Source organism: Rhynchophorus ferrugineus, unplaced genomic scaffold, assembly GCF_030347505.1.
Source record: "Rhynchophorus ferrugineus isolate W39M unplaced genomic scaffold, kcgeb_rfMv2 rfM10, whole genome shotgun sequence".
NCBI classification, from domain to species: domain Eukaryota; kingdom Metazoa; phylum Arthropoda; class Insecta; order Coleoptera; family Curculionidae; genus Rhynchophorus; species Rhynchophorus ferrugineus.
Window position 1 is genome coordinate 16969229 of NW_027472589.1, and position 14585 is coordinate 16983813.

Consider the following 14585-nt stretch of genomic DNA (forward strand, 5'->3'; position numbering starts at 1 on the left):
TTTGAACAAATAAACATATATTAATGGCATCTAAATAACAAGCTGAAGCGCGCTGAAGGTTGGCATGCTTTAAAGAAATGATATTCAAGAACATCGCGAGGAATGCATTGCGGAAGACGTCTTAAAATAAATTCGGGAATGAAGCGGATTATGGAAGGAGCGAATTTCCAGAATGGAAGACTCCAGGTTGATGTCCAAAGAGACAGAATGACCGTTGGTCATCAACGTTACAAGAACAAACCATTTAGATAAAATATGGGTTAAACAAGCCTGTAGGCTTTCGAAAAGAAGAAGAACAACTTAAGCAATATTGCAGTCTGATATATTTAGCATTGAGGTCTTTCAAATGCGATGTTTAAGGCAAATTTTGCGTGTTTCGCTACGAGATTGTATTAGAATCGTAGTCATTGGTTCAAATTGCGATAACCAGAGCACTGTTGAGGAACCAACTCAGAGACGCAGATTATAATGGTTTCGACATGTCTGTCGAATGAAAAGTGAACGAATTCATCACGGACTTCTGTGGCATAATCTAGTGACGGATTTGACGAGAGATACAGCGAGCAACTGCGAAAAACAGAAGGACCAATGTCGTAGAAAGCAGTCTGAACAAAAGAGACTAGTAATGTCCACAAGTCCTGTAACATCAATATCATCGTATTGGTTGAGAAGTAGACACTCACACCACTATGAATTGATGGTAAAACGTGAACCAGGGAAATATGGGAATAACCAAGCTTAGAAAATTGTTTACACTACGATAAGTTGACAAAATTTTTCCGTCTGGACCATCACCTATGTTATAAATCAATATGGTATTTTCCGTTATACCATATATATTTTCTAAAATTCGCTTTCGATTTGTAATCAAACAGGAACATTAAAAAAAGTTAAAAACCCCGAAAGCATCCGATGATCCAGACACGAGCACAATTCATTCCGATAACAAATAAAACGCGTAAAAAGTCCTTAAACCAGATATGGCAGAAATCGACCCTCATCATCAGATTTGTTTTTGTGTTTATTTATTTACCGTTATACGTCCGGGGTTCCCGGGCCCTTCCGCCCTTCCAGCATCGTTCCCGCCACCACCACCGCCCCCCACCGCGCCGGAAAACTTGGAAAAAAGAGCGAAAAGCGCAAAAAAGCACCCCCAGCACTTTGGCCGCCGTTCACTACCCCCTCTCGCGCCCTGGACGGCCTGTTGCGCGCTCAACGGCCCGCCGCCACCGCCGCCGCCTTGGACGGTCGCCGCCGCCGCCGCCGCTCAGTAGGACGCGAGTGGTGCGCGTACAACGTCCGGATGTTCGGTGACGCGTCGTTGTTTACGTAACGGCGTCATCGTCATGGCGACGCTAAGACGCCGGTTCGACGCGGGTGTCGTTCCGCGGCCCATGACTGTGAAGATGATCGTGGTTCTGGTCGTGATCGGTGTTGTTTCACGGACGGCCGATTCTTTAGAATTGAGTGAGTACCACCTGCTTAAACAACCAGAAACTCTTTGTTCACTATAATATCCAGTAAAACTTAATGCAAACACTTGTGAATCTTTCAACCCGTTCCTTTCTTTCACTTAACAATTCCTTCCAACTAAATACAGGTTGTTCCTAAAATACAATGTGGACATTGCTTAGAAATTGCTCAATTTGATAATCAGCGATTTTTCAGACATCTGCAGCTTATTCATCTCCTTAAAAGAGTAATAATTGCCCCTTAAGTAAACTTAAGATGCAGTGCTGTGAAGGAAAACCTTTTGTTGTGCTTTAAGATGTTTTTATGTCGTATTAATTTAAATTGAATAATTCCTTCGGGAGTGCTCATTAGGGACTTTATTATCTTATTATATTTTTAATTATTTTTGATGATTGTAAACATGACAGGTTGGGATTTTTTAAAGCATTTTCGTACGATGTTCTGACTTTTGTTGTTTCTTCTATCAGTGATGAGAACAATAATTGTTCCTTATCTTTAGATACAGCGCTGTGTAAGAATTTAAGAATTTATCTGTTCTCAAGGAGGGATACGAGATAATAAAAACCTTTTGTTGTGCTTTAAAATGTTGTTTTCATGTCGTATTAATTTAAATTGAATAATTCCTTGGGGAGAGATCATTAGGAACTTTATTATCTTATTATACTTTTAATTATTTTCGATGCTTATACCATGTTAAGAAGATATTTAACAAAATTAGCAGTTTTTGTTAAAATGTTTAATACAGGGGAGTGGAAAGTTGTGAATAGTACTGTTGTAGTTTATTTAATAGTCTTGATAAAATGTGGGATAGAGAGTTAAGTAGTCTAGTGCTATCAGCTGTAATTACTGATGATTGGAAGATGCAGCGTATTGTGAATATGACAGGTTGGGTCTTTTTTTTAACATTTTGGTACATATTTCTTGAGCTTTGTTATTTCTTCCATCAGTTATGAGAACAATCACTATTCCTTATATTTTAGATGCAGCTCTGTGAAAATATTTATATGTTTTCTAGAAGGGATATGATATAATTTTTTTTTTTTATTACTCTTCGTGAGTCCACAATCTGCCCTATTGGCAATAAGTATTTCTTCTGTTTATATTATATATACATGGCATGTAGAAAATCACTTCATTAAGCAATCTTCTGTACAAAATATTATCTTAATTAATTAGACTTATTCTAATGCTTATTCTAAACTCTACATATGTCCAGTAATCAGATCAGGTGGTGTTAAACGTTTTAGTCTACGCACTTCACTATCACGTCGCATATTTAGCTGATTAGCGAGTACATTGGGATGCACTGACAATCTTTCGAAGTACTTCACACAAACACGTTGGATTACACTCGTTATAGGTTCTAGAGGAATATCGCGTTGTATCACTTTATTTGAAATATAGTACGGAGCATCAACAATGGCACGCAACACCTTATTTTGGAACCGTTGAATGATTGATATATTAGATTTGCTAGCGGTACCCCATAGTTGAATTCCATATGTCCAAATGGGCTTGAGTATAGACTCATACAGCAATACCTTGTTATCTAATGATAACTTGGATTTGCGCCCAATGAGCCAATACATTTGATATAATTTTAGTCCTAGTTGTTTCCGTTTAGAGAGTATGTGCTTCTTCCAGGTTAGGCGTCGATCTAAATGCATACCAAGATATTTAACATGCTCTGCTTGGGGGAGTTGACAATGATTGATATTTACTGGTGGACATGTTTTTCTACGCAGGGTAAACGTTATATGCGTGGATTTTGATTCATTGGCTTTAATGCGCCATGTCTTCAACCATAATTGTATTTGCTCCAGGTGGGTTTGTAGGTTTATTGATGCTGTGACTGGATCTTCATGGGATGCTAAGATTGCTGTATCGTCTGCATATGTTGCCACAGTAGTTATTTTTGTGGTGGGCAGATCAGCCGTATACAGAAGATACAGTACTGGACCCAGTACACTACCTTGCGGAACTCCTGAATATATGGGATTTAATTCGGTATGTTCATCGCCTTGATTTACGATAAAATGTCTGTCAGTGAGATACGATTTTAGTAGCTGATAGTCCGGATGAGGGAGAAGTTTCTTTAGTTTAACCTGCAAGCCCGTATGCCATACTTTGTCAAAAGCCTGAGATATGTCTAGGAAAGCAGCCGAACAATATCTTTTGGCATTTAGGTCAGCGTTTATTTGGTTTACAAGTCTATGCACTTGTTCTATAGTCCCATGCTTATTGCGAAAGCCAAACTGATGTTCTGGAATAATTTTTCTTTTTTCTATTATATAGTTTAGTTTTTTTATGTATAATTTCTCGAAAACTTTCGAGATTATTGGTAATAAACTTATAGGTCGGTAGGAGGTCACATCTTCTGGTATTTTTCCTGGTTTAAGTATCATTAATATTTTAGCTACTTTCCAGATACTAGGGAAGTAATTAATTCGTAGCATAGCATTAAAAATATATGTTAATAGTTTTATAGCCTTTTCAGATAGTTCTTTTAAAATTTTGCCAGTAATTAAGTCATAACCAGGAGCTTTTTTAATATTAATCTCTCTCATTATTGTATGTTTAACTTTTTTGACCGTTAATTTCTCGTGCGGTAAATCCATTTGAAATGGCGAATCTAGAAAGCTAGTAATTTTATTTTCGTCATCTTTATGTAGCTGAGACTGGAGAGGTTTAAAAACATTTTTTAAGTGTTTTGAGAAAATGTCGGCCTTCTCTTTATTGCTTCTCGCCCAATTATTTTCGCTTGTTTTAATAGGTGGGTTATGCTGCTGGGATCTCCTAAGCTTTTTTGTTGCTTTCCACAACGAATAGTCTGTAGCCTCAGTTGATGTCAAGTTTTCTAGGTATTCTTGAATGCCTTGGTTTTGTTCAATTTGGATTAGATCTCTCAGCTCTTTTATGGCCCTATTAAATTTTCTTTTATTCTCTTCAGTCCTTTGCTGTTGCCAATTTCGTCGTAACTTTCTTTTTTCTGCTATCTTTTTCTGTATTGTACATGATATATGTGTATTTTTTCTTGGAAATGTTTCACTGTTGGGAGTCGCGGAATATGCTGCCTCCTGTATATTTTTTGTAAGATTTATTGCTGCTATTTCTATATCCATTTCAGTTTGTAACGGTAAGTTTAGAGAGATATTTTGGTCTAAGTTTTCTCTAAATGAGGGCCAGTTAGTTCTATTATTGCACAGAGAAGGGGGTTTATCTTTGATGGTAATTTTTGAAGAAATTGTTACTATTATTGGTGAATGATCAGAAGACAGGTCGAAACATGATTCTGCCTGACACTTTTTTGGATCAATATTTTTTGTAATACAGAAATCTATTGTATCTGGTTTTTTATTTCTGTCTGAAGGCCAATATGTTGGTTCACCAGTAGAGATATGTTGTAAGTTATCTTTCCTTATGGCTTTGAGCAGTTCTCTACCTTTTGAGGTTATTATTCTTGAACCCCACATTAAATGTTTTGCATTATAATCTCCTCCTGCTATAAATCTATTACCTAGCGTACTGAAGAATTCTTGAAATTGTTCTGCCTTGTTGTTATGTTTGGGTGGGCAATAAATCGCAGAAATTGTTAATGGTCCATGGGCTTCGTCTATGGTTATACTGGTGGCTTGCAGGTAGTCTTTGCGGAATTTTTCTTTTTCGAAATGCTTTATATCATCTCGAATTATTATGGCTGTACCTCCATGTGCTTTATCATCAGGGTGATTTGTATGATAAAGCTTATATTTAGGAACTTTCAGATAATTCTTGTCCGTAAAGTGTGTTTCGGAAACCATCATAACGTCAATATTTTGTTCATTTACGAACATTTTTAGTTCCCTGGCGTGTTGTTGAAGCCCATTGGCATTCCAGACGGCGATTTTGTAGCTATTGGTTTCAGGCATTAGGCAAGTTTGCTGACGACGGTTGTGAGTAGACCAAGCATCGTACTCATTTGATCCATTAGTTTGGCCATCATATTTTCTAATCTTGAGATGTTGCTAGTTTCAGTAGGTTGAGATATTGTCTCTCGTTTTTGTGCTGAACCATTTTCAACTATTTGGGCATAAGTTATGTCTGGTTGACTTGTTCTGGTGGGTAGTGGTAGATTGGTAGTAGTGGATTGTTTTTGTTGATGCCTTTTTTCCCTTAAGGCAGGATAGAGTTTCTGCTGTAGTTGCTTGTGAACTGCGCAACCCTTGTAGTTCGCTGGATGATTTCCGTTACAGTTAACACATTTCACTTTTTCATCGCGAACTTTACGAGTACAATCTCCTGTCTTATGTTCTCCTGCACATTTTACGCATCTATATGATTTGCGACAGTAAGTCTTTGTGTGCCCGTGCGCTTGACACCTTGTGCATTGTGGTATAATTCTTTTTATATGTGGTGGTTCGCATTTAATAATATTATTTTCCAATTTGGTGATTTCATACACCGCCTTATTATTTCCATTAGGTTTTATGTCTATATAAAACATAGGCAGAGGTTTTTTTGTCGTGTAATGTCGTATATTGTGAATATTTACGACCTCGTGGCCTTTTTCAGCTAGTGCTACCTTGATGGTGTTAAAGTCCGTCCCGTGATGTAATCCTTTTAATACGAATTTAAATGTTCTCTCGGATTTTGGCCTGAATGTATGGTATTGGGTATTTCTTTCATCCAATTCTTTAATAAGAACTTTAAAGTGATCCGCTTCGAACAATTGGATTTTAATTGTTTCATAGCTCACTGTTTTAATTGTGTAGTTCGTAGTAATGGTTTTCAATAAGTCATGGATATTTTTTATTATTCCTACCTTATAGACTGTTATTGGTGGTGGTTTCGGAACAACTTTTTCAGGGCTTGGTTGTATGTTCTCTTCAATTTCTTCCGACAGGTTGCTAAAACTGTTTTTTGTCTCTATCGGTTTCTGCAACCAATAGTCACTGATTCTTGTTTGTTTCCTCGCGATTTCTTCTTCTGGACTTCTCAATCGTTTTTTGTTAATGACTGTAGTCCATTCTGATGGTGGAGTTTGCGTTATTGCTGTTTGTTCTAATCTTATATCAAAGTGTGCAGGTGATTTGGTTGAATCGCTATGGTTTGCCATTTTTTAATTTTTAATATTTTATTTAATTTACTTCCAGAGGATAAAAAAATAAAATAAATACATTGTTTATTTCACGCACTTCATTTTTCACTTACGTTATTTTAGCACTAGTTTTTTACTATATGATATAATAAAAATCTTTTGATGTTCTTAAAGATGTTGTTTTTATGTGGAATTAATTTAAATTGAATAATTCTTTTGCAAGTGCTCGTTTAGGATTATTGTCTTATTATATTATTAATTATTTCCGAAGCTTATACTATGTTAGAAAATTATTAACGAAATTAGAAGTTTTTGTTAGAACTAAATACAGGGAAGTGGAAAGTCGCGAATATTACTCTTGCAGGTTATTTAATGGCCTTGATAAAATGTGGAATAAAGAGTTAGGTAGCCTCGTGCTATCGACTGTAACTTCTGATTATTGGATGCAGCGTAGAACCTTGATATAATGTGGAAAATAAAAGTTAGGTAGCCGCGTACTATTGGTTGTAACGATTGACTATTGGAAGATGCAACATGTGGTGAATATGACATCCTGGGATAGTTGCGTAAAACATTTTTGTATATATGTACCGACTTTGTTCTTTGTTGTTCAGTTATAAGAACAATTAATGTTTCTTGTCCTCTGTTAAAGGCAGTGCTGTAAAAGGATTTATCTCTTTTCGAGGAGGGATACTTGATAATAAAACCCTTTGTTGTGCTTTATGATGTTGTTTTTATGTCGTATTAATTTGAATTGAATAACTCTTTCGAGAGGAGGCTTTTTTATTACCTCATAGGTTTGTAGGAAGAGGCAATGTATGGTGAATAAGGCAGGTTGGGTAGGTTTTTTTAACATTTACAAAAATGCTTCCAGACATCTATTGTGTGTTCTTTCAATTACAAGAACAATCATTTTTCTCTAATTTTAGATGCCGTGGTTGCATATAAAATAAACCTTTTGTTGTCCATGAAGATGTTGTGTTTATGTCTTATTAATTTACATTGAAATAATTCCTTGAGAAGTGTTCACTAGAGACTGAATGAGTGTACTATGTGTGAGTGACTATACACAGAAGATGTTAAAGTGAGCATCCAAGCATTGCAAGAACTGCAGTTCATTGAATGATAAAATTTACAATAAAATTTGGAATAAAAAATATAAGTAGCCTTGTAGTATCAGATGTAACCAGTGATACCACAAGGCATCAGAACACAGCATACGGTGAATATGGTGGATCGGGTTAGCTTTCTCTTTTGTCATTTCGATATAAATTTTTAGAGATTCTCATGAGCGTCGTGGAATCACTATGCCAATTGTACATTTCAATATTTCATCGATATCGATTGGTTTTTAATAGTTTCGTTCGATCACGCGTATTTTGAGGTTAAAGGCGTGTCTAAATCTAAACAAATACATCTAACACGTTGATATCAACACGTTGTTGTTATATTGATTGTTTATTATCAGACACGTTCATAAAACAAATGTATTAGATGCTTGTAGCTTTCACAAAATATATCTAAAACAGATTTATAAAATTCATCACTTAGTATAACGTGAACTATTCTTCCACGTAATGGTTCTTTCTGACACGGAGTGTTATGCGAGGGCTTTGAAATTGAGAGCTTCGTCTCTAAAAATTGAATGCTTGATGCGATTTGCGCTGCTTTGTTAATTGTTTAGCACTCATCTTGTACAAACGTTTTAAGAGGGTATTTTTGAGACTGTTTCCATTAAAAGTCAAAATGCTTTGGTCATGAATGGTTTCCTCACTCTTTTCAATAAGTGACAGTGAATATCCTGGTCATCGCCTCATTTACCCATCATAGTCAGAGCATACCAACTCCTGACACCATTTCAACACACCTGTATAATTGGTGACACATTGACTGATACATTATTTGTTTTGACGTGTTCTTGTATTAGTTTATAACAGAGCAGGAAAAAAATTCATCTGTCTGTGTAGATTTTAGTATATTTGGTTTCTGGTGTAGCTTGTAATTTAAGCTCAATGAAGATGACATCTTCGTATGGATATATTAAGTTAGCGAAAAAGTAATTTGACATTTTTATTTAACCTTTAGAGAGAATTTGTTCTCCAGTCTGATATAAATGGTTCGAAAATATATCATGGATGATGTTTAGTTCCATAGCGATGTCGTGAGATGAAATACTAAGAATTTCATTGAATTTTCCAATTATCTTTTTCTACTTTTTCGGCTTCAACTTTAACATCAACATTTATAAAACGAATACGAACAAGCCACATACATCGCACAACTATCGATAATTTCTGTGCTGCATTTTTCCATTTTCTAAAGTAGAAAAGCAAAATATGATGGAAGTGATATTTATAATTCTTTATTTTGGAAGAGAAATAATTTTGTTTCTTAAGAAAATGACTTTCAGCAGCAACCCCAAGCCTTCGTAAAAATTAATAAGTAATTAATAAGTATGTCATTAAGCAAAGTAATAAAGTATAATACGAAGCTATACCCAGACTACACCAGGTTTATGAAATTACAACTATCATAACACTACCAATTGAAGAATAAGAGACGAAAGTTTCAACACAGTGACACTGGATTCTAATTTCAAGTAAAGATATTATTCCAAAAATAAACGAGTAATGCCATGTATTAGATTTTTGAAATATACTGTTCTCTTGGATGTCAATCAGAGCTATCTCTATGTACCAAGTTCTTATTATAAGTAATATTTTAAACCCAGCTGAAATAAATCCAATGTAAATCTGATACAAACCTATTAGAACGAAAAAACTTTGGAATTTTGTCAACAATCTATGGTACTCCAGGGTTGGGGATATCCACAAAGACCTAAGGGTACTTGGAATTGGCTAGGAACTTAAATAGTTCGAGAAAGAAGATAATCTGGTACTATGTAATCATGATAATGTTGAGAGGTTACAATTACAACTATCATAACATTACCAATTGAAGAATAAGAGACGAAAGTTTCAACACAGTGACACTGGATTCTAATTTCAAGTAAAGAGATTATTCCAAAAATAAACGAGCGATACCTTGTATTAGATTTTTGAAATATATTCTTTGCTTGTATATCAATCAGAGCTATCTCTATGTGCCAAGTTCTTGTTATAAAATAAAATTTTAAAATCAGCTCAAAGAAATCCAATGTAAATCTGATACAAACCTATTAGAACGAAAAAACTTTGGAATTTTGTCAACAATCTATGGTACTCCAGAGTTGAGGATATCCACAAAGACCTAAGGGATTTGAGGTGTGCTAGGAACTTAAATAGTTCGAGAAAAAAGATAATCTGGCACTATGTAATCATGATAATGTTGAGGGATTACAATTACAACTATCATAACACTACCAATTGAAGAAAAAGGGACGAAAGTTTCAACACAGTGACACTGTATTATATTTGGAAGTGAAGAGCTTATTCCAAAAATAAACGAGTAATACCTTGTATTAAATTTTTTAAATATTCTGTTTGCTTGGAGGTCAATCAGAGCCATCTCTATGTACCAAGTTCTTATTTAAATCATATTTTAAAGCCAGCTCAAATAAATCCAATGTAAATCTCCTACAAACCCATCAGAACCAAAAAGTTTTGGAATTTTGTCAATAATCTATGGTACTCCAGGGTTGGGGATATCCACAAAGACCTAAGGGTACTTGGAATTGGCTAGGAACTTAAATAGTTCGAGAAAGAAGATAATCTGGTACTATGTAATCATGATAATGTTGAGAGGTTACAATTACAACTATCATAACATTACCAATTGAAGAATAAGAGACGAAAGTTTCAACACAGTGACTCTGCAATCTATTTTCAAATAAAGAGATTATTCCTAAAATTAACGAGTAATACGTTGTATTAGATTTTTGAAATATACTGCTTGCTTTGATATAAATCAGAGCTATCTCTATGTGCCAAGTTCTTATAATAAAAGAATATTTTGAAATCAGCTCAAAGAAATCCAATGTAAATCTGATACAAACCTATTAGAACCAAAAAGCTTTGGAATTTTGTCAACAATCTATGGTACTGCAGAGTTGAGTATATCCACAAAGACCTAAGGGTACTTGGAATTAGCTAGGAACTTAAATAATTCGAGAAAGAAACAATCTGGTACTACTTAATTATGATAATGTTGAGAGGTTACATTTACGTGATAACTGAGGAACTTAGTCGAATTTTAAAAAGATGACATCCTTTCAAACTAGAGCAAGTGTAATTAAATGAAAGTGAGGGTAAATAAAATCTTGAAAACCTGGAGAAAATGCCAACTTGTATACATATCTCCAGTAATTTTCATCAATCACAAAATTTGTTTAGGTTTGAGACTGTGGACTTGAATTTAAAAAATGATGTACTATTGAAATAAAATTGCTAGATATTCTAAAACTAGTTATAACGTATGTATATTCGAAAAAAATGTAACAATATATCACTGACAAATTTCCCTGTTCTAGACCTCCAAATGAATTCTTGTCATCTATATTAAATATTTATTAGCAGTTTCAGTATTAAATTACAAGTCTTTAGTAAAACAAAAACATAAAGAAGTGGCAGGTCACGCAGACAGTCGGCTTTATGTCTTGACCTTCTTTTAATCTATTGTATGACCTTGATGTTTATTGGAATAAAAATATTGAATAGCAGATATAAGCGAAAAAACAAGTTATAAATTATTCGGGTTTGACCTATTTATATATAGATATAAAATTTTTATTATTTCGTAACTATTTTAGGATGTAATATTGTGCCTATCATATATTACATTGTGTTTATCATACTTTAGCATTCTTTTTACTAACTAGGCATAATCTCGACTTCCGGAATGTTTTAAGTTTGCTCGATTAATTATGCTTAAGAAACCTGACAGAACAGCAGAACAAGTTGGATCTTACATGCTTATTTCGCTGCTACCTGCGATATAAAAATTATTTGAGAAATTGTTGTTAAAACATATTAGACAATTTATAGAAATGCCAGATTTCCAGTTTGGATTTCGAAATCACCACTCGACGATCGACCAAGTGCATACTGTAACAGCGGTTATTGAAAAGGCATTCGAAGAAAACAAATACTGCCCAGGAATATTCCTGGACGTCTCACAAGCCTTTGACCGGGTACGGCATTTGGGATTAATCTACAAAATGAGAAAATTGCTACCGCGGAATTACTATCGACCCCTGGAATCATATCTTTTCGAAAGTAAAGGCAAGATCTCGCATGAAGGATTCTCAACACCTAAACCAATTTCTGCTGGAGATCTAAAAGTTATTATATCACTTGACGGATGCTCAATTAGCCAAGCAGAATCAGTTAACCACCATCTTGATGGTAGGTTAACTGTATTTGTTAGTCGCAAGAGTCTCTCAACTTGAATCAAAGAACGATCAAATCAAAGAGGCTTGTTTATCAGTCAACCATACAGCCATTTTGGGCACAAATATGGGGTTGCACAAAAATACCAAACCAACAGGTAATCCAACGCGTCCAAAACAAAGTTCTACGATTAATTATATTACCATTATTATATTATATTATTATATTACATTATATTATATTAGATTATTTTACCAATGCTTATCGCTGTGCAACTAACGTAGAAATGCACGATGACCTCGAAATCAATTGGATACACGAAGTGATCCAAGATGTCACCTACAAACCTACAATTGATTTGAATTAATATTATAGCTTAATATGAATTTTCAATAAGGATCTTCGGAACTTAGCGAATAGCTTAGCTATTTTCACCAACATCGCTGATAAAATACATGCAAGTATGTAATACAGAATGGTTCATCTATTGTTTTACATTTGATGTGCGTTACAACGTTATATACAAATATGAAATAATGAAGTTAATAGTCTAGAGTGATTTGTGGCATTAATCTAAAATTAGTGGCCCTTTATGAACGAATGGTACTAAGCTTTTTACCCAACATTATTTTAAATTAATATATGATTTATAGGTCGCTCAACATATATTATAACATTCTTTTACAATTATTAGGTTAAGGTACTTATATCGCATATTACGAATGATAAGAACTAATTCAATGCTATTTATTTAATTTATGGATTCTTGATTAATTATATAATAAATAGACATAAATATTGAATGGAATAGCTAGTGATATATAACTTTAGTTATTATTACTATTATAGGGAATAATTACATTTTCAATAGTAGGAGCTGAGAAAGAAGACATAAAAATATTTCACAACAACAAAAATAATGAAGGGAATTCTATACACTGGCATTACTTAGTTTTGATCCCATTTATCTCTAATGAGTCAAACTGAGAAGAAGCCATGGTTTCATTGAGGGATGTGTTATTGTCTCAAAACGTACGTTTTAAGATAGCTTCTATCTATATACCAATTTATTATTTATTGAATTATAGTTGTTGCCCATATATTTGTATTATCTCGATGTTTTCGTATGTTTGGTTCCTGATTTATTTAATTGTTCTTAAATTCTAAGCAGTATAACCGATTATTGGCTCTGCGTTATTGATTTGGAATTCTTTTGAATGCGCTCCTGAGGGAGGAAATTTTGCCTTGGTGTTTATTAATATTTCTTGGGCAATATTAATAGCCTCCAAAAAAAGCTAAAGCATTGGGGCGACTGAACCAATAATATGAGTTAATCAATTAAGCTCCTCGTAAAGGACCGGTTATCATCGTAGTTCGATCCCGATGTCAATAACACTCTCAACTAACGTGGCGATCATATGCTGTAATATTGATAACTATAAAGGTGCTTAACAAGTTAATTTAATGATTGTTAATACTGTGTTTTTAAATTGAAAAAAAATACCTAATTATCTTTGTTATTGTTTTAATATATATTCTAAAGTTAAATACCAATTTCAAAATACGTTTATTCATATATTCTCAGTTTTCTTATATGTAAGTTTATAACATAAAACAAATGAAATATTATTCTATACCATCAATTTGGGTTTCGCAGTAAACACGGAAGAACAGAACAATATCATAGATTAGTCAACCAAATAAAAAAAAATAAACGATAAAAAATATTGCTCCGCTGCACTTCTCGATATTTCTCAGTCCTTCGAGAAGGTGTGGCACACTGGACTGCACGTTAAATTGAAAAGCCTTTTGCTCCATATGCACTTTCAACTGCTGAAGTCATACCTCATGGACAGACATTTTATTGTCAAACAGGGTAACGAATACACTAATCTGCACCCAATATATTCGGGTGTTCCGCAGGGAAGTGTTCTTGGCCTATTGTTATATCTGCCGTATACAGCTAACCTATCGACCTCAAGAAACACTACTGTTGCAACATATGCTGACGATACAGCGGTTTTAACGTCACACCAGTATTCAATATCAGCTACAAGAAACCTCCAAATTCATATCAACAAAGTTGAAATGTGGTTGAAAACGTGGCGTATCAAAGCAAATGAGATAAAATCTACCCATGTGACATTCATCCTTTGTAGAAGAACATGTCCCTCAGTATAATAGAATAACTATAATTTATACTATAACTATAACTTATAACTGAATAACCATGAACCTCCGCAATCAGGCAACTTTAAATATCTGGGAATGTATTTTGATCGCCGTTTGACATTGATAAACATCTAGTGATAAAACGCAAATAGCTTTGGCTTAAACTAAGCCAAATGTATTGGTTGATACAGCGTAAATCTAAATTATCATTAGAAAAAAAGTTTTTACTGTATAAGTCAATATTTAGGCCCATTTGGACCAATGGTATTGAACTGTGGGGTACTACTAGCAAATCTAACATAGACATCCTCCAGAGGTTCCAGAATAAACTGTTGCGAGTCATCGTCGATGCCCCCATATTACGTGCCCACAAACTGATTCAGCGCGATATCCCCTTAAAACCCATAACAAGTGTGATTCAAAGTGTTTTGAAAGAAAATGTGTGAAGTACTTTGAAAGACTATTAGTGCATCTCAATACACTCGCCAAACAGTTAAATGTGCGCGATGGCAGTATAGTGCATAAGCTAATATCTA

At 34.3% G+C, this 14585-nt stretch overlaps 1 protein-coding gene across 2 annotated transcripts in view; it reads left to right on the forward strand.

Annotated features, from left to right (window-relative positions):
* The first annotated feature begins 1295 nt into the window (after nt 1-1295).
* The window catches only part of LOC143203431 (discoidin domain-containing receptor 2), a 252030-nt gene continuing 238740 nt past the window's right edge, over nt 1296-14585 (forward strand). For both annotated transcript variants that reach the window (XM_076415559.1, XM_076415561.1), the window contains exon 1: nt 1296-1467. In XM_076415559.1, coding sequence (XP_076271674.1) covers nt 1347-1467 — 121 coding nt within the window. In that variant the 5' untranslated portion in view covers nt 1296-1346. The remainder of the gene's footprint in view (nt 1468-14585) is intronic.